At 38.8% G+C, this 27,201-nt stretch overlaps 2 protein-coding genes across 5 annotated transcripts; one reads left to right on the top strand and one right to left on the bottom strand.

Annotated features, from left to right (window-relative positions):
• Positions 1-426: 426 nt before the first annotated feature.
• On the bottom strand, positions 427-999 carry nrarpb (NOTCH regulated ankyrin repeat protein b). The gene has a single exon (XM_079475532.1). It carries the CDS (start codon positions 856-858, stop codon positions 526-528), a length of 333 nt encoding a protein of 110 aa, XP_079331658.1. The 5' UTR covers positions 859-999; the 3' UTR covers positions 427-525.
• A 5,316-nt stretch (positions 1,000-6,315) lies between these two features.
• On the top strand, positions 6,316-26,922 carry jak2b (Janus kinase 2b). 4 transcript variants are annotated; one of them, XM_079486697.1, is made up of 24 exons: positions 6,316-6,934; positions 9,672-9,915; positions 12,724-12,847; positions 12,936-13,053; positions 16,766-16,911; positions 17,044-17,338; positions 17,866-17,973; positions 18,166-18,323; positions 19,960-20,071; positions 20,222-20,408; positions 20,633-20,757; positions 20,851-20,985; positions 21,194-21,281; positions 21,365-21,498; positions 21,575-21,713; positions 22,000-22,151; positions 22,239-22,389; positions 22,483-22,619; positions 23,904-24,093; positions 24,879-25,003; positions 25,092-25,264; positions 25,352-25,469; positions 25,558-25,671; positions 25,803-26,922. In XM_079486697.1, exons 2-24 carry the CDS (start codon positions 9,714-9,716, stop codon positions 25,935-25,937), a joined length of 3,366 nt encoding a protein of 1,121 aa, XP_079342823.1. In that variant the 5' UTR covers positions 6,316-6,934; positions 9,672-9,713; the 3' UTR covers positions 25,938-26,922. The 4 variants fall into 4 exon arrangements, with proteins under 4 accessions (XP_079342823.1, XP_079342822.1, XP_079342821.1 ...); XM_079486696.1 differs by having other exon boundaries at positions 6,331-6,975; XM_079486695.1 differs by having other exon boundaries at positions 6,346-6,975; positions 17,863-17,973.
• The last annotated feature ends 279 nt before the right edge of the window (positions 26,923-27,201 follow it).

The following is a 27,201-nucleotide window of genomic DNA, read 5'->3' on the forward strand; positions in this document are numbered from 1 at the left end:
ATATTAAATGCGTTACAGTTGAGGTATCTGACATCAGTCCCTGTTTAGAGAACACGCAGAGAGATTGATTGTATAATGTCATATCTTGTCAGTTCTCTGACTCAGATCCGAGCGTTTAACCTGTCATGTGTGAATATTTTCATCATGCATTAAAAGTGGACAAACCGCATTCATGACATTGTACCAACCCTCAAATTCCCTGCTAAACAAAACCATCACGGAAATTTTAATGGATTTAAATGGGATCTGGTAACGGTTCTATATTGGTGGGGTGTTTCAGGGAAGTCCAACTGAATAAGGACTTAAGGACACTACATTAAGGAAATTTGCAATGGTTTCTATTATCTTTGTAAAGTCATTCGAACTCCATTAGAATTTCTATTGTTTTTTTCAGCAGGGTTGCCTTTTGTTTCAATCCTGTGCCCACAAATTTCCCAAACGCGTTACGTCGCACAGCTGCTGTCTTTTACTTTGGCACAAAGGGGTCAAATGTGATAGGTACAGTGTCATATTCTCTTTGATTGTTCATATTGCGCTCGAGGAGTATTTCGCCCGGGTCACGAGGTAAAGGACGATGTCCTGGTGTCCACCAAACGCCGCTATGTGCAGCGCGCTCCATCCGTCTCTGTTGGCCAGACGGATGTCCGCGCCGAACTTCACGAGCAGCTTCACTAACTCCAAGTTGCCGTCGATCACGGACTGATGGAGCGCCGTCTGTCCCTCGGGGCCGAACGAGTTCACGTTAAATTCGCAGTTTGTCATGTTTTGCAAGAGGGAATGAAGCTCCTTGGTGTTGCCCTTCCTAAGCGCTTCCTGAAACACTCGCTGACGCGCGGAGCAAGTCATGTCCTGACTCATGATCTCAACAGGTAGAGATCTGCTTCAGTTCTGCTTCTGAAACAACCAAACCGGCCAGAACTCCCCCCGTTGTTAAAAACCGAAGACCAGCTTCCAAGGTGTTCACAAACCCCCCGTTATACGTTCCGACATACGGTGAATTAAAGATTCGCGTCCTGGCAACTTCAGTGGTCCATACTACGTATGGTGGTCCAATGCTCTGTTCCAAAGAGAAAATATGCGTTAACATTCGCCTGATCTTTGCGTACATGCAAACGTTACAATGCACATCCCGTGGTTTATTGTGTGTTTTGGGCTTTACCTCTATGGTTCCCACGAACGGGTGTTGAATGGCCTCTGCGCGCTCTGCGTTCTGACTGCGCGCTCCGGTGTGGCTGATAGACTCGATTCCGCCTATTGAGACTCTTCTGAATAACAATAGCCCGTCAAAAAGTTGGTCTGGAATGGGTGGAGACTGCGTGCATTTCATAGGCTGCTTTATGGGACAGCGCAGAAAAGTGAGTGTTGATGCGCAATGCATAAAGAAATATTTCGCAGTGAAACTTCTATCTAATAGGAAAATAACAGTTTTTTCCGGGATTTGATTTTGTATACAGCCTTAAAATACAATATAATGGACATAGTGTAGTATTTTTATCCCTACTTAGTGAAATGTATGAGTGTTATACTTTGGAAAAAGTACTTAACTAACGCATTTATCTTACATTTCATAAATACCGTTTTTTGCGTTTTTTAATATACTTTCATTTAAAGTCTATTTTATTCTTACAAATATTTCATCAACTTCAATGTCTTTATGGGGGGAAACGTAGTGGAGTTAAATATATTAAGCACGATACCATAGTAAAGGAACCTTTTTTCGTTTAGTTCTCTCTTAGTTTTAGCTTTATTTTTGTCTAAAGACTTCCACTACAAAAAGCCTATCGTGCAAAAGAGAAGTTGACAAAAAACCTTTATGAACGTTTATGTTTAAGAGTTTAGCAACTGGCAATTTAAAATGAGTAGTATGCATGCTGAAAATCCATTAGTGTTCATGAACTGTGTCCATGAAATAAGAAATGTTACATTATTATAAAGTGGGGGTAGTGTGCTTGATCTTAACTTGTAAACATTTGTTTAACAACAATCCATTTGGTAAAGATTTATAAACAAATTGAGAACAACTTGCCGGGTATGTCGTCTGACAGCAGGGTTCTCATGAAGTGAAACAGTGTCCTTAAGTACCATGGGAACTAGGCTACCACATGCTGTTGTTCTATCACCCAGTAGCCGTACTTTGGCACAGAGACTGAAGCCCTAACTAAGCTATTTTATAAGTTTTGGTGTTATGACACGCAGTTGCTTAATATACTTTTGGCAAGTCATCAGTTGATATGACGTGTGGGTCTTATTTCACAAAGAATGGTTTTATCTGGGAAAAAGAACAACAATAGTGAAGGTAAATGCAAAGATATTTTCTGCTCCGGTTCAGTTGGTCAAACTTTGCATGCTCTGAAATAAAAAACAAGAGTGGAACCTCGTGTCCATATATTCAGCGGTCAGACCCCTGCCGAAAACATGATTCTCGCAGCTCTCAACCCTGACTTAACGTGTCTGTAGGTACTGTGGTTTTGTTGAATGCGTCTTGAACTGTTCTTTGCCAGTTCAATAGACTCTCATTCAAATGCCTTAAAAAATCTTTTGGCAGCGTAACAGGATCTCAATGGCTGAGCTGGGGTGACGTTTCAATAGGGAGGGTGGGTCATTCAGGATCCAATTTTAAACCACGTGCTCTAGGACCGTGGGAAAGAGACGAGCTTTTCTTCCCAGCATAGGCGTATGCACAGATAGAACGAGCGAGAAAAAAGAGAGAGAGAGGAAAGGTAGATATTTCAAAACAGTCCCCTGTGGAAAATGGGCATGTTGTGAAGTGATAAAATCAGTTTATTTGTATCTCTTTCCTAACAGAGCTGCACGTTTGTCAACTCGTTGTTCTCGCACATCATTTTGAAAGTTCTCTCTTTCCCAAAAGAAACATGTTTGACATTCTTTCATGCAAATTACGAGTGCTTGTTAAAAAACGAGGTCTTGTTATGCAAGGTCATTTGTAAAGAGCTGAAGTAAGGCACTTAAGCACAGGTTGCCCTGGGGCATTGCCCTCACAATTAGTGAGCTGTAGGATGAAAAGCACATGCTAGATAGCAAAAATAATAATTAAGTGCTGCGGCTCATTTCAACAAGCATCACTGACTAAAATTATGGCTTTTTGTGCCTTTTGGAAAAAAAACATTATGCAATAGCAAAGGAATTAGTTGTTCTATGCAAAAACTTCTTCAATTCCCGATATATAGAGCCACTTGCACGACATGTTTAATGTGAATACACCTGTTTTAAACTCTCACACAACTTTATTTATTTGCCTTAAATTTTAAGTTAAACCAAATCACCTTTACAAGACACTTGAGTTATTTAACGGACCTAAAGGGATAGTTCGCCCAAAGGCTGTTCAAAACAACAAAAGAAGATACTTTGAAATGTCTCATTATTATTAATATCATTTAAGTTCAATTTAATGTTTGAAATAAAGTTTTAAGTAGACGTTTTTATTATGTCATTTGTGTATATATAAACCCGCAATGATCCAGATTGACATGGGTGAGCTCACCCATTAGTTCATGGAAACAGAGCCTGTAAATCAGTTGTTTTTTAGCGTCAGACAGTAGGAATGTCCTGTTTGTCTTGGTGTGTATTTGTACTGTACTTTGTGTTTGCGTGGCTGGCATTTGTGCGCTTGTGTGTAACTCGGTGAGTCTGTACTGATCTGGATGTTTGACGTATACCTTTGTGTGGGAACCAAGCTGTTTCCTGACCTTGAACCGCAACAGGTGTAGGGCAGGAGCCACACTCGCTCACGATCATGAGTTCAGACATGAGCCATGCTGAGAACAGAGACAGCTAAATACATAGTCTAGAGAAAGACCAGATATAAAAAAACAATATGCTTATTGTCTCTGCATACACATATTTGCCGTTTTCAATGCATTATCCCGAACACTGTTTATATATAACTAAGAATGTCTGAAGGCAAACTCTAATGTCACCTCTCCAGCGCAGCCCACCCTCCTCCGAGTGAACGCTTTCCTGTTCCCGTCCAGCTCTCAGGCTCTGTGTTTGTGACGGATATCCCCAGGAAAAGGCAGCACTGGTCTTGATGTCAGAAGCTGCACTGTAGTAACCCTCAATACGACCATATAGTAGCTACACATGGCACTTTCTGAAGGTTCAGTAACGATTCTTGTAAATCTGCACCTCCCTGTTGTCTTAAGTCCACCAGATTCCCGTAAAAACAGCTGACGCTATAGATCGTGGTTCCAGTTGTTATTCTATAGTGGTAGAAAATATGGGAATGTTCTCTTTTCCCAAGGATTGTGGAAGATATCTGAATATTAAAAGGAAACTGGCTCCCTCTAGTGACTAAAGAAAGATATCCCGTATAAAAAAAGATGGACAACCCTTTTTGCCCACTACTGGTATTTGAATGTCCTTTTTAGTGGGTGAGATTTATTCGCTTTGTTAAAAAAATATTTAAAAAACTATTGTGACATGTCCTTGCTTAAAACCGTATGATATTTTGTAACCCAATGTAATGTCATTCCTATGTAAATGAGATGTCCAGACCACTCTGTAAAAAAATAAACAATCAATAATAATGCGTCTGTTTCTATACAGTTATATACACTGACGTGGCTGATGTTACTGCTTAGATCACCTAAATAATCATTTCACATCGATACGTTTTCTAAAAGCTAAATCTTTAAAACGTTGTTTCTTTTTTATTTCAGTAAGTGCAAAGTCTTTCTTCCTTATGATTTCAGAGTAGAAATCTGCAATAGATGTATTCATCAGTTATCTGATATTTGGTTGAGGGGATTATTTCGTTGACCCAGAAAGTATTTTCATTATGGTTTAGAGACGCATTGGACCATGTGTATACCAAACATTCTTTGCTTTTAGCTAAACCAAACTGAGAGGTCAAACATCAACCAGGCAAGTTCACCGTCCTTATTTCACTTCCTTGAAATTATCTAACAAAGTCACAGCCAAAAACATGCAATTCTAAAGATAGTCAACACAAATAATCTGAATGGCCGGCGCTGTAAGCATGTAGAGTTAATAATTGATTGTAATCCGATGGAGGTGATACAGCTAAGGGTCAGTCAGTGTTCAGTCTACTATTACACACCGGCTGTGTTCAAAACCGAGAGAGCTGTCAGATTATTTAGAAATTTTGGGCACCAGATGCATTTCGAGGAATCAGCTCAGCCTTTATGCCCATAAATAGCCACTAACAAGTCCTGCCCTATACAGGAATCTGAGGCTAGTTGTCATCTTTTCAGAAGATTATTTACGTACATGCATAGGAAATAAAATAGAAAAAGCGAGATTTATTATACATGCTGACCTATTGTCTAAAACTGGCAATTAAACAACCATAATATAGGTTTTTCATAAATAGGCAAAGTATTCAAAATGTATTGAAAAATTAAAAACGGTAATGCAGATGTTCCTTGTCAGTTGAACACTTTGAGCCAATAAAAAATATATAATTAACATTTAAAACACTTGCACCAGACTAAGAGATATATTGGAAGTGTTTGGAGGTTTCAATATTAATTTTCTAATTATAATTTTTCTAAGGATTGAATTTTGTGTATTTTGATACGAACCCATATTGACTGCTGGAGCAGGGCATGTCAGCCGCTTTGAAGGCTCGGTTTTATAATAAATATAATATTCCAAATCTAGACATTAGAAAATTGTATATTCATTAACCAAAAATAACCACATGAGACACAAGAAATGTCTTATTTTTGATTTTACCTTTTTTTAAGTCCTTTTGAGACCCCTTTGGAAGTTCGTTAAAGGGATAGTTAACTCAAAAATAAAATCATCATTTACTCACCCTGAGATTGTTCCAAACCTGTTTACATTTCCTTGTTCTGATAAACACAAAGGAAGAAATTTGGAAGAATGTCAGTAACCGAACATATCTATTCCCCCCATTGACTCCCATAGTATTTATTTTCCCTACCAATGGGGTCTGATCGGTTTCTGACATTCTTCCAAATATCTTCCTTTGTGTTTGTCAGCTCAAATACATTTATACAGATTTTGAAGAACTTGAAGGTAGGTAAACGATGACAGAAGTTTCATTTTGGGGTGAACTGTCCCTTTAACGCCCCCTAGTGAGCCCTGGCGTGCTGGTTGAGAAATACCGTGTAACTTGACTTTTGACTCTTTAAGTTTAGCCACCGAGACAACCAATCGCCATTTCCTCTATATTCATATTAACATGAATCTATATTCGTCATAAAGCATAACATTTGCTATACAGAGACTAATTTCAGCATCATTCCTGGCCATCATAAGTGCGTGTCACACATTCTCATGTCATCCAATAAAGCTGTCTATGTAGGCAGTTCGTTAAGTTTTGAGACACGCCCCAACGAGACCCGGTGGCGTGTCTGCAGTAACTACAGGGCGCCATCTGTCTGTGTAGACAACAGGAAGATAAAGATTGCGTGGTGAAAATACTAACTCCAAATTTACGTCTTTCTGGACGTTTAACAACAAACGCAAATGGTATTTGATGACACGCGAATGCTGCGCTGACGGTTGGGTGAGTTAGCATGCCCGCTAGCTGTCACTTCACTCGACTGGTGAACTCGAGATATGTCTCTTCCGTAACGCATCGAGTGGCTTTATTTCAGAATACATCATCGCATCGATGTGGACATGTATGCGAGGCTCCGGCGGTCGTGTTTGGTAAATAAAAGCGGCAGCGGCTGCACATGCTAGCGCGCAGCTAGTCTAAACTTGACCCTATAACGTCTTAGCGAGCCGTACTACGAGTCAAAGGTTACGACCACCAACGACATGGACGAACGACCGACCCTCGAGTAAAGCACACACGTCGAGTGTGTACAGCAGCATGGGTTAAGCGAATATTTGACTGGGATATTTCAAGTTTTGACTACATTCTCGTGGCGCGAGTTGGCTAGCAGTGCACGCTAGCGCGGCAACATCAAACAAGCAAGTGAGTATTTCTTTCCACGCGATGTGCTCACAAACACAAATGTAAGTCTGTCGCTATGCTATGATCTATAATGTTGTTTTTCCAGTGTGTTTTGTACCGTCTTGTTCGCTACATTGTCGATATATATTGAACGTTGATCCATTAATCGAGTACAAACGCAAAACGTCAAATTCGAGTCACGTTTCGTCAAAAATTTGCATAGTTATCTTAAGGATTTCTCTGAGAGACTTTTGACAGTTTGTGCTTTCCACCATGTAGTGTAATTAATATTCTAATCATCTGTATTAGCACCAAAGTAACGTTTCGTGTTGTGGTTAGATCGAGATTGCAGACCGAGTCCACATCCGCACTTAAAAAATGATGTTTAAGTGTAAAAACATGTCCTCAGGAAGTCAGTTTCTACAGCTTGTCTGCTGTCTTGTGTATCATTTCAAGCACGTTTAACTCTTAGTGTTAAGAAGCCTCTCGGGTTTGTGAACATTGAATAATGTGCTTTATTTTCCAGCTCACATGTGGTTTGTTATCAGGCAAACTTGTTTTTGTGGAGATGCTGAAGTTGTTGACCTGTGCACTTTTTTTTTGGTGTCATATCTGCTATCAATATATTTTGTAGGTTCTTTCACTTTAAAGGGGTCAAACTTTGTTTAAAAAAAAAGAATGGTTCTTTTGTCAGTCTGTATTGGATTGTAAAGAGCCTTTAATGTCCACTATCTGTTGCCCCAAAGGCCATTCTTGTAAAAATAGTCTATTAAAAGTTTTGGGAAACGGCATCGCTGTAAAGAACCCTTGAGCATGTTTTCTACAACATTATATTTGTGCTTTCGGACCTCGACGTTTTCTTAAAGCGTGCTTATTATACTTCTGGGCTGGGTTTCCTGAAACCTTCGTACGTCGTTCTTATAATATATCGCTACCACTGTTAAGGTATAACTTAAAAATGACGTAGCGCTAAGGTTTCGAGAAACCCAGCCCTGAACTGTTGCAACTTTCTCTTATTGAAATCAATATGAATACATGACCTTCAATCAATGGTAAGTCAGTGAGTGGGATAGATGCTGTGATTTCAACACAAAAACTAAAGACGGTAGTACAATAGCACCCAGCAGAAATAATGACTAGTTTAACTGTCGGCGAAAATTGTGTAACGTTTTTGAAAAGCGGATGACTAATAAAATGGTTTAAAACCGCAAGAAGAGAATTATTAAAGTTGGTCTACTTATTCGTACAGTTTCCTGGTTTCATTGGCGCATGCTATTCCAGAGAAAAACATTTAGTGTCTGCAGTCGTAATGCAGTAACTCGCTCCTCTTGTGAAACAACAGCAGGTTGACATTTCTAAACCCTTTTTATTATATTCAACCTCTAACCGTGTGTCATACAGAGGCCACTTTTCAAGCTGCGGGCATTTCATGACAGATCAAATCCCTACATTTTCTTTGTACGGCCTTTTTTAGTAGAAATATATGGTAGACCGTGGTACAGTTGGCTGCAATGTGAAGTATGCCAAAGAGACTCCTACACACATTATCTGAAGAGAATCCAGCAGTGCAAACAATTATTAAAAACAAACGCCATCAAGGTTTATCATCTGTTATGCAATATTCACATGGAGTCAATGAAACATTTGTCGGTCAATAACACAACATCGAAAATCGTTCGAAAGGCTCATGTAAACTGGAAAGGGATCAACCGTGGGCTCTAACTGTAAAAGCAGAAGCAATCTGTTTAGCTAAAGTCAAGGCGTCTATTTCGTGGAGTACATTTCATAATTCTCTAAATGGCCTTTGTGTTGTGTTTTTTTGTTCAATTTGATGTTGCCACAGCAAACAATGATGACACACTCAGCATTATTATTAAAGCAGTTCCCCAATAGTCATTTCCAGCTTTGCACATCTTGACGTCCTACTTAGACTTTAGTGTTAATGGTGTTCAAATAAAGCTCCCAAATCAACCAGCTTTTAATAGTTTGCAGCATTGACTGTAAATTGATAATCCGGTCAGGAGACTGTCAGGGGTGAGCACACCAGGTTATACCTGTTAGACAATCTAATAAAATAGCAGCAACCAATTGAAACATATTTTAGGAATAACACACATGCAGTGGTTGGTAACTTTAGGGTGTCTAGATTGATTGTAATTCATCTGAAATAGTTGCACAATAAAAGACCAGTCCAGAAAACAAACTACTGAAACATGATGGCTTTACAGATTTCAATTATAAAGCATATAGTCCGGTCACACAAAAAATACACGATAGTGTTCTCTACCTTGCACAAAGAAAGATATTTTGAAAAATGGTGCTAACAAAACAACACGGAACTCCATTGACGTCCATTGTTATGATCACAAATTCAAACATTTCTCAAGATATCTGCTTTTGGGTTCCACAGAAGCAAGTCACATGTTTCGAATGACATGAGGGTAAATAAAATGACAATTTATTGAATCATCCCTTGATTATCTCACGTAATGTTTTGCAAGTGTGATTCTCCCGGTGGAGAAAAGCATCTAAAATGAGCCATACACGTCATGAAAGTGCTCAACTAGCATTTTCTGTGAACGTTTATTCGAATGTGGTGACCATTCTGACTGTCAGGGCACAAAGTGAGTCAGTATGAAACTTGTACTTGTAATTGTGAGCTTTGCGAATGTGTGTACAGTTTACAGTTATCCATAATAAAATATCACAGCGTATCCACTGGTAAGCAAACTTAGATTTCTGGTGTTTTCTCCTCCAGGTGAATGTTACTCCATCGTGTCTTGTCGCTTGTGTCTCTGTGATGGACGTGGAGACAGCAGCCTGTGAACCGCTTCACCAAAACGGCGACCTCCACCATGAGGACCTCAGCGTGAAGCAATCCACAGTTCTTAAAATCCATTTCTACCACAGCAGTCAGAGTGACGCCCCCTGCGGCCCCCTCTGTTACCCACAAGGACAGTACATCACTGAACAGCTCATCATCGAAGCCGCCAAAGAGTGCGGTAAGTCATTTTCATTAGCGCTGCTTGATTGTTACAATTGTTTTGTTTCTAGAAACTTACCGATTAATTGCAGAGCCCTAATTTTCATCGAACGGTAACGGATGGAAGGGAAACTAAAAAAAACCACTGACACGTTACAACAAGTGCTAACCAGGTGTGACATTACGTGAATAGCAAGAAATCCAGACCCGTCTGTTTGTAACGACCAGCCATGGTATTTTTCAGTTTCGCACCGTGTTGCAATATTATTTGGTTTTGAAACAAAATATTTCCAAATTTTTGGAAAGAGAGAAGCTTTATCCGACCCGCTCTCTCTACATCCTGCTTAGTGCACTTTATAGTTTCTCATACATTTAGTGGTAGTGTCTGAAACATAAGGGAAATTTAATTCCCTACATTCGATTACTCTGTTTTTGCCCACAATGCACTCTGATTTCAATGTTTATCCCACGTACACTTGCTGGCTCACTATTTTTATGATACACTGTGAGACGGCCATCTGATTAGAGTCAGCTCACTAATAAACACAACAAATATATTGATTTTTTACAAAGACAGATTTAGGTTGAATCTTAATTCTTTCATTAAATATAATAAATAAAGACAATACATAAAGTAAACATAACAATCAGTGTTTTTGTTTTCTTTATTATCAGTTATTACAAAAACTTAACAAACAGTGTGGGAATAAACTATTTTTGGATTAAATTTATAAAGCCGAATTAATTAAGAATTAATATTTGGTTAAACGTGTTCGTGAATCGTTTACACCTTTTGATTAATTTCTTTCAAATAAAGTGAAATCAAATGTCATTTCTATAGGCCATAGGGAAAAATGAATGGTTTTCGACTACGGTTGCAACTAACGATTATTCTGATAATCGATTTGTTTGACTTTTTTTTGCGATAAATTGTATAAAGGTTTAATTCGATATTTTGCTTATAATAACTAAATCAGAGAGGGGGAAAGTATACACAACCGAACTTCTTCCACCTAATTCAGGTGTGTCAAATTAGAAGCCGCCGACAATAGTTTCTCCCAAATGTGGGAGGGAGGGAGGGAGCGGCTGGCCTAGGAAATCTGAAATGTCAATATAATGTCAAATGCAGTAAAAAGTATTCAGAAATGAATAGGCAAGTATAGTACAGATATGACTCAGTTTCACTTACTGCATGCAGTTTATGTCCAGCATCTTTCAGCGCTGTGACCGGACCATCTATCAGTTTCAAACGATCTCCAAATCCAATGTCCGTTTATATAACATCCGTCACTGAAACAAACACACACCTCTCACTTTCTGCAGCTGCAGGCCCACAGCGCAGCAAATCTTGATGCTAAGCAGGTCTTGCTCGGTTGATGCTTGGGCTGGCTATTTCTTTTGCCTTGCCGTGGGCGGCTTTTCCGGGAGAATTGCCCAATAAGGGACTAAGAAAACTTGTTACGAAATGGACAAGTTGACCATGTCAAGCATGCGAAGATTGTAAATAAGTCAGACTGCATGAAACGCCATTGCATGCCCCCTTCAATTTTACATACAGATGGATAAATTAGGGCCATATAATTTTCAGTTTACCTAAATTAGATTACATTTTTCTAAGGTTCTGTACTGTACAAAAGTAATACATTTGTCCATGCCGTAGTATACAATATAGTATTTATTATAGTAAACTGCAGGAAAAGTCCTAGATACTATAGTATTTTTTGATCTTACTTTAGTATACTACCGTTTTACAACAGTTTATCAGTTTACGGCAAGGTAACTACAATTATCTATAGCAAATTCTGTAGTATACTACAGAATATTTTTCATCTGAGTGTTTAGCTTTAATTGACTTATTTTTTTTAGACGGGGCATCGCAAAAGCTTTAAAGTTTCAGTGTGGTTGACTGTAGCTTTTCTCACACTCTGAAATGTTTGCGAAATAAACTCTCAGATATGATGTAAACACAAACATTTATTCTAGATGCGATTAATCGCAAAAACAATATTTCCTTCATGTCCACAATGGATTCTCATTGCTACACTCTCAAGCACAATGAAAATGAAACCCAACAGTACTAGATTATTGTGTAAACACATTGGATAAAATGAAGTGGATTCATGTGCCGTTTTGGCAGATCCTGCCAGTCCACCTGTATTTACTGTTTAACAGAGATAAACATGACAGGAGCCACCGCTAGCATTGTGAATAGCCATAGCGATGGTGACAGACTGGTCAGCTTCCTTACAGCCATTAATAAAGTCACAGGTAACAGACTGACTTGCAAAGACTTTATTTCGACATTGAATAGAAACAAGAACAATAGCGAGAGAGGTGTGAACATCTTGAAGCCACAAACAAGATGCTTGTACCCAAATGCAGGTACATTTTCTTCCCAAGTATTGACATCAATGTTTCCTCATCTGTAAGTCGCTTTGGATAAAAGCGTCTGCTAAATATCTAAATGTCTTATGGCCATTTGAGGTCAGGTTTATGGGTGAATAGTATAGTACACCACTTTTTTTGTTCGCACTACACCGCTGGTGGTGACGTAATGCTACGGACAAAATGGTTTCTCAAAGGTTTTGCGTTTTTAAATCTGCTTACTGGAAATGTTTTTGACGCAATTGCTAATACTGTGTGCTAATAAAATACCTTTTTTTGGTTTTTAAAACTAAGTGTGCCGGTTTTACAGAGGAAAATTTACAATGCAATAAATACTATTTAAGCTTTTGGGCTTATGTTCATGAATTGACTCTATGGATTCTTTGTATCAGACTGTCTTTTCTCACCTGTACCTGTTTTATCTTCATGTGTTCCCTACCAGGAGTCTCACCAGTCTATTGTAGCCTGTTTGGGTTTTACAAGGAAGAAGAAGGCATCTGGTTATCGCCCAATCACATTCTGCATTTAGATGAAGCATCCAATGAGAATTTGTTGTTTAGAATTAGGTAATATATCAGGCTCATTTTATTTAAGCAAATGAAGCTGAAAAGGTTATGTATTTTAATTCAGTTTTGTCGATATCCATCTGGACAGATACTATTTTCCTGGCTGGTACAGTTGTGGCGCGTCTCGGGCGTACCGCTATGGAGTTACTAAGGGATCGGAAAGTCCTGTACTGGATGACTATGTCATGGCTTATCTCTTTGCTCAGGTAGGTCTTCCTCACATTTAAACATGTAGTTCACCCACAAATGAGCATTCTCAGTAGGGAAAATAATCAAATTGCTATCATTTGAATCAGTATTGCGATTGCGATTTAATATGCGATCATTTTTTAACCACCTTATTCTGTATTATTAATAAAGAAAATCAATAAACCATGGTAACCAACACAATATTAGACAGATTGACCATAAACGTTATTAGTTGTTCTTCAGCTGGATGAATCGCAATGGCAACATCTGTTTCATGTGGCCTGAAGTCTTACTTAATTGATCCCACTTACTTAATTGACTTAATTGATCCCACTCTTTGCGCTGAATTGCCTTCTATGGGATATTCTTAAAGAAGAGACATTCTTGTCTTTGGGTTTTACAGTGTGTGAAAGTGAATCATGGCTCCAGGGCCGGGCCAAGCCTTTAGGGGGCCTTAAACAGAGGCAAATTTTGAGCACGGACCACACAAAGCTTGTGGAATTTATGCATTTAATTATTTGCAAAGATTTTATTTTAAGAACCATTTTTATCTAAAATTTTTACCACAACCTGTAAAACATCCTTTTAAAGTCACACAGCCCTTGATGATGATTTAATCCCTTTTAATTAATTTTTATCCTGTATTTACTTGATAACCGTTAAAGTAATTTACAATATTCACAGTTATTCTTAACCTTATCCCAAATAAAACACTGAATTAACAGATCATTATAAATAACAGAATCACGTAAATTACATATTTTTCATCTAAATCAGCATTTTGTTGTTTGCATCAAGATGTTCAACATTTCTATCTTTTAACACTAAACCGCTCTGAACTACAGCTATAGACGTTATTTGATTGGTCACTGCTCGGTTTTGTAATCAGTAACTCCCGCCTCCTTTCATTCTGATTGGCCAACTCACTTATTTTGATATTGCAATGTTGCGTGTAGTCAGTAATTTCACATATTTTGACACACACCACAGAAGAAATAGTGTGCACAGCCCTACATGAGAAAACTAATGCTTGTTATGAATATATCACAAAAAAGCTGTAATGCATGTGATGGTGTGGGCCCCTAGTGGCGGCGAGGGCCTAAGCAGCCGCTTAGTTCCCTTATGGGGAAGGCCGGCTCTGCATAGCTCTGTATATCTTTGTGAATCTTTTTCGATGCTCACATGCAAAGTCCGCTGGTGAAATTGCAGAATCAGAAGGACCACCGCGCTGGACCTTGGAGACGAGAGGCTTTTGCAGTTTAAAATAAGGCTGTGGTGTGTTTTGAGGTGAACTTGTGTAGGCTTGGCAGTATGCATGTATGCTGTAGTTGCCTTCGTTATGCCGGTATTACAGGAATTTGATAATTGACAGTGACTGCGTCATTCTTAAGGTAACAGGTTTGTTAATATTCAGTACACTGCACTATTATTGGCACCTGTTTCTCCTTTTGATCTTTTATTTAAAAAGTCTACAATATTCCAACATTTTTTTAAAGCAAAACAATTTGAAGTGGTGGGGAATATCAAATTATGTGAAATGTGTTAATGCACGATAAAATAATTAAATAACGATTAGCTATCAATATTTCAGACAGAATTCATATTTATGAATATAAATGCTGGTTACCGAAACCCTCCAAGTTGGTTATATTACTGAAATACTAGGGGTGTGATGAGATCTCGTGGCACGTCTCGAGAGAACATTGAAATTGCGAGCATTTTAATCGCATATGATCCCTAAATGAAACCTGCGTGACCTCAAGCATTTGTGTGAATGCGCATTTTGTTGTGGTGTGACCTGTTACCATTAATGTACAGAACACGCAAATTACTTAACAATGTATGTGCGTACTGTGATATAATTATGTTCCTCTTTTTAACAAAAGTATTAAGTTAAAGTATCGTAAAAGTCTTCAAATTATGGTTGTACAGATTTTAATTAATAATTTGTTCAATTAAAATAAAAAAGTAAATCAAACTCAATTTTATCATGTTAAAACCATTTAAATTGGTCAAATTAAGTTTACTTATTTATTTAGTTTTGTGACTACATAAATAATATTTGTAGATATAACTCCCTTGGCAGTTGATCTGTAGTTCCCAGGATGCTTTGTATCTGACTGCATTTGGACATTCATTTTTAAGATTTACTGTCTTTAAGTGTTTTTCAGTAAAAAGAAAGACGTGTTTGTTGATAGACTAGATGTGTCTATGGCGGACCCCCACATTCAATACTTTCAATGTAAAAATGTTTTAAATAATTGTATAAGTCTTGTAAAATAATTGTTTATTTGACACTATAATTATATAAAGACTAATCTTATATCAGGGTATCATTGGCCATTAAAAAAACACCATTATTTAAAACGAAATTTAAATAATACTTGAGGACATAATGTTCTATGTAAATCATTGTGATAGATAGGTTTAGTGTCTGACAGCCTTGGTCATCGTTATTATTTTTTCTTAGTTGTGTCTTTACAACTAGACTTAAAGGGACAGTTCACCCAAACATCCTGTTGAACCCAAAAGAAAATATATTGAAGAATTTAGGGAAACAAACTGTTCTAAAGGACCTTTTTACAACCATTTTAATGGTAGTCAATGGTGCCCAGAAATCTCAGTTGCTAACATTCTTCCAAATATCTTTCTCTGTGTTCAACAGAACAAATAAATATATACAGGTTTGGAACAACTTGAGGTAAATATTTGGGTTTCTGGCAATAAGCCATGGTTACGAACCATACTTAAAGAGATAGTTGACCCCAAAATTACAATTCTGTCATCATTTACTCACCCTTATGTGATTTCATATCTGTATAAATGACTTTGTTTCCGATGAACAATGTTAGGAATTTTCAGTTCCCGGGACATCATTGACTACCATAGTAGGAAGAATTCAATTGTAGTCAAAGGAGCTCCAGAACTCCTTGTTTCCTAAATTCTTCAAAATATCTCATTATGTGTTCAACCAAACAAGAAAAACACAAATATTTTCCTACTATGGTAGTGGATGATGTCCCAGAACTGAAAATTGCTAACATTCTTCCAAATATCTTTCACTGGTTTCATTGGAACAAAGACATTTATACAGGTTTAAAACAACCTGAGGGTGAGTAAATGATGAAAGATTCAAAACTTTTGGATGAACTGTCCCTTTAACCCCCTGTCCGAGTTTGAAACATTGCTTAACCCAGGACCAGGGACTTTTGACTGTGGGCGCAAAGCCTGATCCACGTTGCAGTTTGTTCTGGCCGAGAATTGTCCGTTCAGACCCTCAAAGAAAGATTTTTGCCATACACATGTATGTAAACTGCATTTTTATTGAAAAGAATCTGTGTGATCTTTTACTCCCCCACATGACGTTCAATGTGTTTTAAGGAACACAAAAACAGATATTTTAAGTGACATCCGAAAGATTCAGGCCTCCTCATAGACATCATGATTATAGTTGTTGTCAAGGTCCAGAAAAATACTTTAGACATCGTTAATTGGTCCATCCGGTCAAAGTGACTCAATTGAATTTGTCGAACGTCATGTGGGAGAGTAAAAAACAACAGAATTTAGATTTTAAGGTGAACCTTTCCTTTAACACTGAGACAACCCAGGGGATAATATGATGCCAAAATCAAAAAAGGTTCGGCCATAGTTGGAACAGCTAAAAGTGATCTCTTTCTCCTGACTTTGTCGTAATGATGGGATTTTCCCCTCTGTGTTTTATGTTTGTAGTGGAGGAGCGACTTTGTAAACGGCTGGGTGAAGTTATCCAGTGACCACGAGATTCAGGAGGAGTGCCTCGGCATGGCAGTGCTGGATATGATGAGGACGGGCAAAGAGAAGCAGTGCTCTCCGCTGGACATCTACAATGAAATTAGGTACCAAACTCAGTCGGCCTTACACGAGTACTGATAGCATGTCTGAGGTTTAGCTCTTGAGGAGTCTCCATTCTGGGGCCTTTTCATATTTATGCACTTGTTAATACGTCACTTCTTATCTGTTTTATTCAGTTACAAGTCCTTCCTTCCTAAAGATATGAGGGAACGTATCCAGGACTACCACTTCATCACCAGGAAGCGCATACGGCACCGTTTCCGCAGGGTGGTCCAGCAACTCAGCCAGTGCCGAGCGTCGGCGCGCGACCTGAAGCTCAAGTACCTGATCAGCCTAGAGTCTCTGGACTCCGGCTTCTACACTGAACGCTTCCAGGTCAAAAAGCCCTCGGCCGAGCAGGTCACCATAGTCGTCTCTGCAGACCACGGCATTCAGTTGTGCCGTGAACAACATAAAGACGCACAGTCGGAGGTAAACGGCACTTGTTTGGTTTTGTTTAAGCTGTTTATCAAATCTATCAAGATTTATATTTAGCTGATAACCAGTTTTTTTTAAGTGAAGTATGTAAATGTTTAAACAAATTAGAATTTATTATGAGAGATTGTTTGTTTTTTGGCCGAGCGCTCACTTTAGATGAAACGCATGAAATGCCTAATTAAATATTTGGGGAGATTCTGAGAACTGTGTACAGATATTTTATTACGGTGCCTGCGGTGTAACGCTGTTAAAATTGTATTGATAGACCTCAAATAGTTCTCTGTGTGATTCATCCTGGCTTCATTCATAATTTAAGTCTTCCAGACATAGTTCTCCCAGAACCGAGCATCATTTCATCATTTACTCAAGGTCACGTGGCTTCAATCATGTTCCAATTTATTTTCAAACACAAAAGGACGCAAAATTCTTGCACAGATTGTTCACATTATTGTTTCATTTCAAAGCTATTTTAGTTTCGTCCCTTCCGGTGTTTTAATAACACGACTGTATTTTCTAAGCAGGACCTGCAGACGTATTGTGATTTTGCAGAAGTTGTCGATATCAGTATCAAAGAGGGGACCAGCACGAACCGAATCGTCTCCATCAACAGACAAGACGGCAAAACTCTAGTAAGTCTGTGATATAAGAAAGATGTTCATCTATGCAGCCAAATACATTGAGCCAGAAATACATCTGTTAGAATTTCTCCAAAATGAAGTTTCGTAAGTCTGAGTTTTAAAGTTACCATCTGTAATGCCTTCCAAATGCTGGTTTTGGAATAGAGAGGATTATTTTATGATTGTTAATTTTATTTGTATCAGGAGCTGGAGTTCTCCTCCTCAATGGAGGCTTTGTCATTTGTGTCACTGATCGACTGTTACTACAGACTGACCACAGACGCCCATCACTACCTCTGCAAGGACGTGGCGCCACCCCATCTGTTGGAGGCGATGGAGAGCTACTGCCACGGGCCAATATCGTAAGATTGACATGTGCTTCATTGTTAGCGTGAGAAGCGCCTTATTTTTGTAGACTTGAATGAAATGAATCAGGGTTGACCCTGAATAGGCGAAGATTCGATGCTTCGATATGAGGAGCCTGATTCGACTACCAATCTCGCAGTCGAATCTTCGTGTTATGCAATTGGGATCATCCCATTTCGGTTATATGGGCAGTGGCGTAGCAGATGGGCACGCATTGTGCGGCCAAAGATTTTTTTTATGATGTAAAGCAGCACGCTTTATTGCATTTCTCCTTTATTGGTAGTTCATTGGTATTCCCTTTTGTAAAAAAATAATCATTATTATCTTGTAGTTTTAAAAATAGTTTTCAGGCCAGGTGTGGTCTAGTAAGTGGCACAGCATTCTTATGTGATGTTTAAGGAAAATTTCCATAAATTTTACTATTTGTGGCTTGTGTTTTAAATATATTCCCCTTCATTTCATACATTTTGCCTAAACGCATGTAATTTGCTCATTGTGACTTGAATCTGGCTATAGGTATATTCTGCTTTAAACAAATTCTGTAAATTAATGTTTGATGGTTTTTTTGGTGCATCAATGGTGAGCTGCACTTTGCGCTGTTCCCTTGTTAACCACCTGGTGTCGTCCCATACGCATAGATTATAATTTAGGGCTGTGCGATATTGACGGGAAATGCAATAGCATGCTAATTTAAATACTCAATGCTCAATTTAAATTGTATTAAATATATTAAAGAAATTATATAAACAACATGCATTTCACATTATTTAGGAAAAAGAAAGCATCACTACAACTTCTGAAAGTGAATAGCCATGTTTTACTGTTCCATTAAACAAATCGGACATTTTGTAAACAAACAAAAATAAATAAAACAAATTTCACGCCGCGGATTTGCCGATTAACTTGCGTCAGATCAAGCGCACCCTTTCATGCGCACGCACGCATATCCCAACTAAGATCCGTTTGCCAGATGGATACTATACTGTCCGCATCGACCTAAAACTTTGACCATACGTTACTTTTCGGAGAATTAATTAGCTCTTTTATCAAAACCATCACGATATGCATATGTGCGATTATTCGATAATTTCAATATATCGCACAGCCGAATTAGAATTTTAAAGTTTACTCAATTAATATTGCATATAGGAATTGATAGTCTGTTTAATATTTGACCTGTGTTTGTCTCACCTTTATCTTAAATGTGTGCTTCTCAGTGATAACCACTGTACGTGCGTGTCTGCGTGTGCATTTGTGTGTGTGTCTTTGTGTGTTCGAACGTGTGCACGTGGAGTGTTTTGTATTTGGGTGTGTTTGAATCTGTGTGTGTCTGTGTTCTGTGTTTTGACCTTTTTTTGTATTTACTTTTATAAACTTTATATGTTTAACTTAAAGTCAGTGTTTCACGTACACCTGCTTTGTAACAATGAAAATTTTGAAAGCTCTATATAAATAAAGTTGACTTGACATACACACATGTGGGCGACGCGAGACGAGAATCGGACGAGATTCTGATTCGACTATGTAAATCCTTAGTCAAGGACACTTCTTAAATGAATATTTATGAGTGCATGCGAGGGATGTGAAAGGCAGTGATGTTGTGGTCTTTGTTTCCATTGTCTGTTCACACAGAATGGACTTTGCAATCAGCAAATTGCGCAAGTCAGGAAACCAGAGAGGTCTGTATGTGCTACGGTGCAGCCCCAAAGACTTCAACAAATACTTCCTGACTCTTGCAGTTGGGGTATGTGAATGTTTAATTTAAATTAATTATAGCATGTCGATGGCAGTTGAATGCAATTATATAAGACACATTCAAGCCTATAGAGCTATATCTGTGACCTTCAAAATCCCATGATCACATCATCTTGACATGTTCTTTATTTACCGTCAGGCGTATGAGGATGTAGAGTACAAGCACTGCCTGATCACCAGGTCTGTGACAGGCGACTACAATCTCAGTGGAACCAAAAGGAGTTTTAGAAGCTTGAAGGAACTGCTCAAGTGTTACCAGAAGGAAACTGTGAAATCAGATGACATTGTCTTTCAGTTCAGCAGGTGCTGTTCGCCAAGGGCCAAAGGTCAGTACAGCACCTAAACTTCTGCCCTGTGTTACATAAATCTAAAAATGAGCACGAATCGTATTTAAATATCACATGAAATCTATCCCTACTCTCTGAGAGCTGTCTGAACATGTTGTGGGGGGTGGGGTTTGTTTTATGCACTTTGTATGGAGTCACGAAATTATTTTAACATATGATGACATAACGGGTTATGCTTTGTGCTTTGTTGTCAACATAAACAGAAAAGTCTAACCTTTTGGTGTGTCGAAGCAATAGGGGTTTAGAGGTCCCCCTCTCTTCCTCCATGCAGAGAAGTAACATCAGTCAAATGGTGTTTCACAAAATCAAAAAGGAAGATCTTGAGCTTGTAAGTAATTTTATCTTTTTATGGATCGTTTCACAGTTCAAATTCAGCTGTTACGTGTGAACAATGGTGAATATTTTGCATTGTTCTTTCCAGGGTGAGAGTCAAGGTCAAGGAACGTTCACCAAGATCTTCAGAGGGATTCGGAAAGAGCAGGGAGACTATGGGGAAACCCATAAGACTGAAGTCATTGTCAAAGTCTTGGACAAAGCACACAGAAATTACTCCGAGGTGAGACAGAGGTTCAATTGCCAGCCAATCGGAATCTGTGAAACATGAAAGGGCTCGCATCTTCATAACATTCATCAATGTTATCATCCATTTGTGTGGAGGCTAATGTAGTCAGAGTGATCCTCATATTATTGCCGTGAATGGGCCTTTAAGTCATTTAGCATTAAACCATCAGCAGATGTCACTTATTCTCCTCTTTTTCTTGAAGTCTTTCTTCGAGGCAGCCAGCATCATGAGCCAGCTCACCCACAAGCATCTGGTGTTGACCTACGGCGTGTGTGTGTGCGGCGATGAGAGTAAGTGTTCACAACACTGATGCAAAATCCCACATCTCCGAATGCCACCAAATCGTTTAACTCGTGGGTTTTTTTTGTCTTAGACATCATGGTCCAAGAATATGTGAAGTTTGGATCTTTGGATACTTACCTAAAGAAGAACAAGAACTCTATATCAGTCAACATCTCGTGGAAGCTGGAAGTGGCCAAGCAGCTCGCCTGGGCCATGCTTTTTTTGGTAAGTCGCTAAAAACCGGAATAAGTTTATTTTTAAGAAGGAGATAGATTTTATGTTTTCAATCTTTCGCACGCAGGAGGAGAAGAATCTGGCTCATGGGAATGTTTGTGCGAAGAACATTTTGTTGATCAGAGAAGAGGACAGGGCACAGGGAAACCCACCGTTCATCAAACTGAGCGACCCGGGGATCAGTGTCACAGTACTGCCCAGAGAGAGTGAGTGATGCTACCTTTTATCTCCATTCAGATGCAAACTTTTGCATTTAGCAGATGTACAAGGTGGTGATTCAAAGTTTAAACGTAGATTTTGAAAAATGAAAATCTCAATGTCAAAATTTTGAAATTTTAATTGTTTTCATGACCAGCAGAGGGCAGATTTTCCTTAATGCCAGACTTGTGTTAGCAGTTTAGTATTTGTTCTTGCTCATATTGCCCATGTGCAGCCTGTTCTGTTCATTTTGTATCTCTTTAAACGGCACTGAAGATGTGATTGTTCTTCTAGTTCTTGTGGAACGAATTCCCTGGGTGCCCCCCGAATGCATCGTGGACCCTAAAAACCTGAGTCCTGCCACAGACAAGTGGAGCTTTGGCACAACTGTATGGGAGATATGCAGCGGAGGAGAAAAGCCACTCGCCAATATGGACAATTCCAAGGCAGGCCAATATAGATGTCCTCAAAATGTAAATAAATTTAATTATTGTTTAACTTATTACACATGTTTGATGTGTTTGTCATTACAGAAACATTTGTTCTATGAAAATCATCACCAACTTCCAGCTCCAAAGTGGACGGAGCTTGCCAACCTGATTAACAGTTGCATGGATTACGAGCCAACGGTCCGACCTTCATTCAGAGCCATCATACGGGACCTCAACAGTCTCTTCTGCCCAGGTAAGTAAAGACTTATTTGAAGAATCATTTGATAGTATTTACTTGTTCCAGCACCTGCTGTGTAACGTTCACTGAACGAATGTGTTTTTTTAGATTACGAGATAGTGAAGGAAACCGACATATTACCGAGCAGAACCGGGGCGTCTGGATTCAGTTCCGGAGTGTTTGAGAATGAGGAGCCGGTTCAGTTTGAGGAGAGACATCTGATTTTCCTGCAGCAGCTGGGCAAGGTCACTAAGACATGTACAGTATTGTTTACTCTGATCATAAACCTGTAGCTTGTGATAACCACATACCTTACGAATGTTTACTAATATATGATGACTATGTAATTATGTACACATTTGTAATTAATTGTAATATAAAATTTTGTAAAAACACTGTATAAATGTTATCATAAGCTTTATGAATGCCAGCATTATTTTTGTTATTGCTGAGGGGTTAAAGTCCTCTTGTGGTTGATCATTGACCATTAAAATTACATATTTTAATTTTTTTAACTTAAAATAGCTTGAATGTAATGCCGTATTTCTATCGAAATGAACTGGAACAATTTGTCCCAGGAACATTTATTTCCCCAGACCTGTTGCTGTCTCGTCTCCATAGCGGTCTAAAGTACCATTAAGATTAGGCAAATCAGTCCAATGACGTAGAACTGCATGTGACTGCTCCTCCCAGTCCTGGAGGGGGCGGTAATGTCAATCAACGATGACGTCACATAAAGCGGTGGACACTTGTCATTTTTTTGTGCGACAATGCCCAGCTTGAATAAAAGACTCGATATTTTTCTTAGTATACCATTTCATTGCGGGTCATCGTTTCCAATTCCTGTTGGATGTCGTCCTCAGCAAAATCACCTAATGAAGCCTGGACCTCATCATCGGTCCATCTGTCTTATTTTGTTGCAATGAACTTAAAATAAACACGACGCCTATGTAAGTCAACTAATGAAAATGCATCGTGAACTCAACCAATCAGCATATTCAACGACCAAGGCCTTTCCCGAACTCGGATATGTCCTACCTCACGAACAGGGACTATTTGGGACGATTTTTACCCGGAACTTAGTTTGATCCTGGGTTCCTGTGGTGGAAACACACAGAGTACTGTCCCGAGGTCCGGGGAAAGTTCCCGGGGTGGAACACCCCATAACTCACACCCCAGCTTCATTAAGAATATGAAAATACATGATTATGCAATTAATCCCACCTGACATGAATGAAACTGACAGCTGATCGTTTCAGAGTCTAATGGATGCGCGATCCTTACATGTGTATTGAACTGCTGAACCACAGGGTCAAATGAGTTGATGTGATTGGTTTATGACATCACAAACCCGGGCATTTCCAAACGGCATTTTGGGGAAACTTCAGAAAGCTTTTATACCTTAGCACATAGTCTGTCTTAAAGCATCTTAAAAACCCGAAGACTTTATAAACTAGATTTTCACCACAGGAGGTCTTTAAAACTTGAAAATAACAAATCAGGAATTGAACGGTACTTTCTATTTCTAGGGAAACTTTGGCAGTGTGGAAATGTGCAGGTACGACCCCCTGCAGGACAACACTGGCGAGGTGGTGGCTGTGAAGAAACTGCAACACAGCACCACTGAACACATCCGAGACTTTGAGCGAGAGATCGAGATCCTGAAATCCCTCCAGCACGAGAACATTGTGAAATACAAAGGCGTGTGCTACGGTGCAGGTAAGAGGGACGCCGAGCTATACATCCTTCAGCTGCCACACGTGTGTGTTCAAATCTGTCATTACTTACTCAACCACTTGTCATATTAAACCTGTATGAGTTTCTTTCTCCCGCAGAACACAAAAGAAGATATTTTAAAGAATGTGGGCAACCAAACGGTGCATTCACCCATCCACTTCTATAGTATGGACACAAAACCAATGCATGTGAATGAGTGCCACTTAACAGCGTTCTTCAAAATATCTTCTTTTGTGTTCTGCGGAAGTAGGAAAGTCTAACAGGTTTGGAATGACATGAGGGTGAGTAAACATTTATTTTTTGAGTTGCAACTAGTATTGTAACTGTTATGGCTGGGTTTCTATTCTGGTGTTCAGATTCGATTCCAATTCACAAGCTCGTGATTCGAGTCCATGATTCTAGATTTACTACAAATCTTACAGATATTTTTTTAAAAGGTCAGTAAACGGCAGATTACAATGGTGAATTAAAAAATGAAACGAAGAGACGAAACTGTATATTAAACGTTATTTTAGGGTACACTTGCGTATTTTGAAACAGAACGGTCGCATATCTTGATCAAACAGGATCAGGTTATTTTTTACATTTTTAGATGCAGTATAATAAAAATCACAAATTTGCTGTAAAGAGAGGATGCAACCTTATGAACTGCTGCCTTTTATGTGAAGGTGATGTTAAATTCGACGACACACACCCGTCACCATGATAATTAAGCAATGAATAAAAGATATGCAAAGAATGAATATTCAAATGCTTTGTTTTTACAGGACGGAGAAATCTTCGGCTGGTTATGGAGTATCTACCGTACGGCAGTCTGCGCGAATACCTCAACAAGAACAAAGAAAGGATTGACCACAACAAGCTTGTTTATTATTCTTCTCAAATATGCAAAGTAACCAGGAGCATTTCTTTCTATAATTCATTGAACTCCTCTTTCAAGTGTCGCGTATCTGAAAATTTCACACGTAATGTTTTTACAGGGAATGGAATACCTTGCAACGAAGCGGTACATTCACAGAGACCTGGCCACGCGAAACATTTTAGTTGAGAGCGAGTTTCGGGTGAAGATCGGCGATTTTGGCTTGACCAAGGTTTTGCCTCAGGACAAAGAATACTACAAGGTTAAAGAACCTGGGGAGAGCCCGATTTTCTGGTGAGCTTCATCTATAAACCTCACCCATGTTTTGAAAATCTGATTGGTTATACCACTAGATGAATTAAGTAAAGCGTGTTGTGACAGGTATGCACCAGAGTCTCTAACTGAAAGCAAGTTCTCTGTGGCATCTGATGTCTGGAGTTTTGGAGTGGTTCTGTATGAACTGTTCACGTACAGCAACAAGCTCTGTAGTCCACCCACAGTAAGTATGTCTGTGAAATTCGAAATCGTCCTAATAGACTAGTTGCCTGCTAAGTGTGTTACAATATGCTTTCTTTTGTTCTTCTCAGGTGTTCATGAGTATGATGGGAGGAGACAAGCAGGGACAGACGATCGTCTATCATCTCATTGAGCTCTTGAAACGAGGGAACTGTTTACCGCAACCCGTGGGGTGTCCATCTGAGGTACCGCATGTCATCCAGCACTAGTACAATAAGGCTAAAGCTAACCTTAACGTTTAGTCATGTGTCCGATGCTTCTCATCATGCATCAGATGTTATGGATAACATTTTTTTTTTTAATCTTTCTCCTTTAGATATTCGAGATCATGCAGGAGTGCTGGGACAACGATCCTTGTCTTCGGCCAACTTTTAAGCAGCTGGCTCTCCGAGTGGACTTGATTCGGGACGGCAGCGATTCAGACAGATATACCCAAGTGGCTGCATTTTAAACCAGAAGTTTCTTTCTGGTCTCGCAGCGGACAGACCTTCGGTGTGCCATTCTGGCAGAACAATTTATGGCCATTTATATCAAGAATGTTTTCTTGTTCGTTTTTCGCTTTGCTAGCAGTGCTGGCTACACCTCTCTACCTACAATGGTTTCGAATGATTGAATCGTTATTTTAAGAAATGCAAGAATGCATGGATGCGTTTTTACATCCACGTGTTTGTATGTACATAAAAAAGATGATTTTATAATTTTATAAAAATGCGATATAAGCGCACTCGTTCTATATGCACTGTTAAAAGCTTTATGTAAATGAATTGAAAAGGTATATATATGTTTATAGGTTGTTTGTCAGTGCAGGTGGTGTCTGATTGAGACGTATGAAAGAATTGAAAGATATTTCTATAATACGAAGATATTATAGTTATAGTTGCTTTGAATAAAAAAGCCTGATAAAATGTTTGAACGTCATTAAATGTCAGGCTTTTCTCACAGGTATAGTTTACCAGTATTTCCTGGTAACATGCTGCCAATAATTTTCATGCATATTAAGATATTTTCAGAATGTTTTGTTTCATGTTGTTGTCTTATTTGAAACAAAAAGTGTTAATTGTATGGAAAACATTGCAATGTAGTTTTGATTCAAAGGGAATTATTGCAAATGCTAGGTTGCTATGAAGAGGCATGCGTTTTAAAATGTCAACCCCTCTGAGCTGTGGAATGGCAACAGTGCAGTATGTCAAAGATAGACATGGCATTATCCTCTTACTGCTGGCTGATACCAGTTTGCACCCCACTGACTGTCCCACTAAACTGGCAGCAAGTTGTTGCATCACTTTCTAATCACATCTGTTATTTTAACTTTAGCTATTGTGATCAAATATTAGAACAAATTTTGAGTTTGATCGAGGTGCCAGTTATGTTCAGGGTCATGAGCACCTTTCTGCATTTTATGATTGTAGCCCCGATACAGAGGGTTGTCAAAATCTACACATTAACATTCAGGGTTGTTGTTCTTCATAGTTTTGAGAATACTTTGACACATGTGTTCTCGTGCATTTTAGAGTTTAGAAGAGTGCTGATATGTATTCTACTCTTGCAAAACTAAATTTTTGCCTTTACTTCTATTTTATATCAGGTGGCTGTGAGCCAACAAGAAAATGAGGAAATGCAGAACTCGAGCCATATTACAGAATCTTTATGTAACCTTAAATTCTGAACTCACCGGCCCCGAGTTATAATCTATCACGTTTAATGTCATAGCTTTA

Source organism: Barbatula barbatula (genome assembly GCF_947034865.1).
Source record: "Barbatula barbatula genome assembly, chromosome: 2".
In the NCBI taxonomy this organism is placed as follows: Eukaryota; Metazoa; Chordata; class Actinopteri; order Cypriniformes; family Nemacheilidae; genus Barbatula; species Barbatula barbatula.

What these genes read in the sequence shown, in the direction of transcription:
- nrarpb (XM_079475532.1), bottom strand. Translation starts at nt 858, where the DNA reads ATGAGTCAGGACATGACTTGCTCCGCGCGTCAGCGAGTGTTTCAGGAA.
- jak2b (XM_079486695.1), top strand. Translation starts at nt 9,714, where the DNA reads ATGGACGTGGAGACAGCAGCCTGTGAACCGCTTCACCAAAACGGCGAC. An exon ending in CGAAGCCGCCAAAGAGTGCG is followed by an intron (nt 9,916 to 12,723) that starts GTAAGTCATTTT and finishes GTTCCCTACCAG; the next exon opens with GAGTCTCACCAGTCTATTGT. An exon ending in AGCTCTGTAGTCCACCCACA is followed by an intron (nt 25,470 to 25,557) that starts GTAAGTATGTCT and finishes TGTTCTTCTCAG; the next exon opens with GTGTTCATGAGTATGATGGG.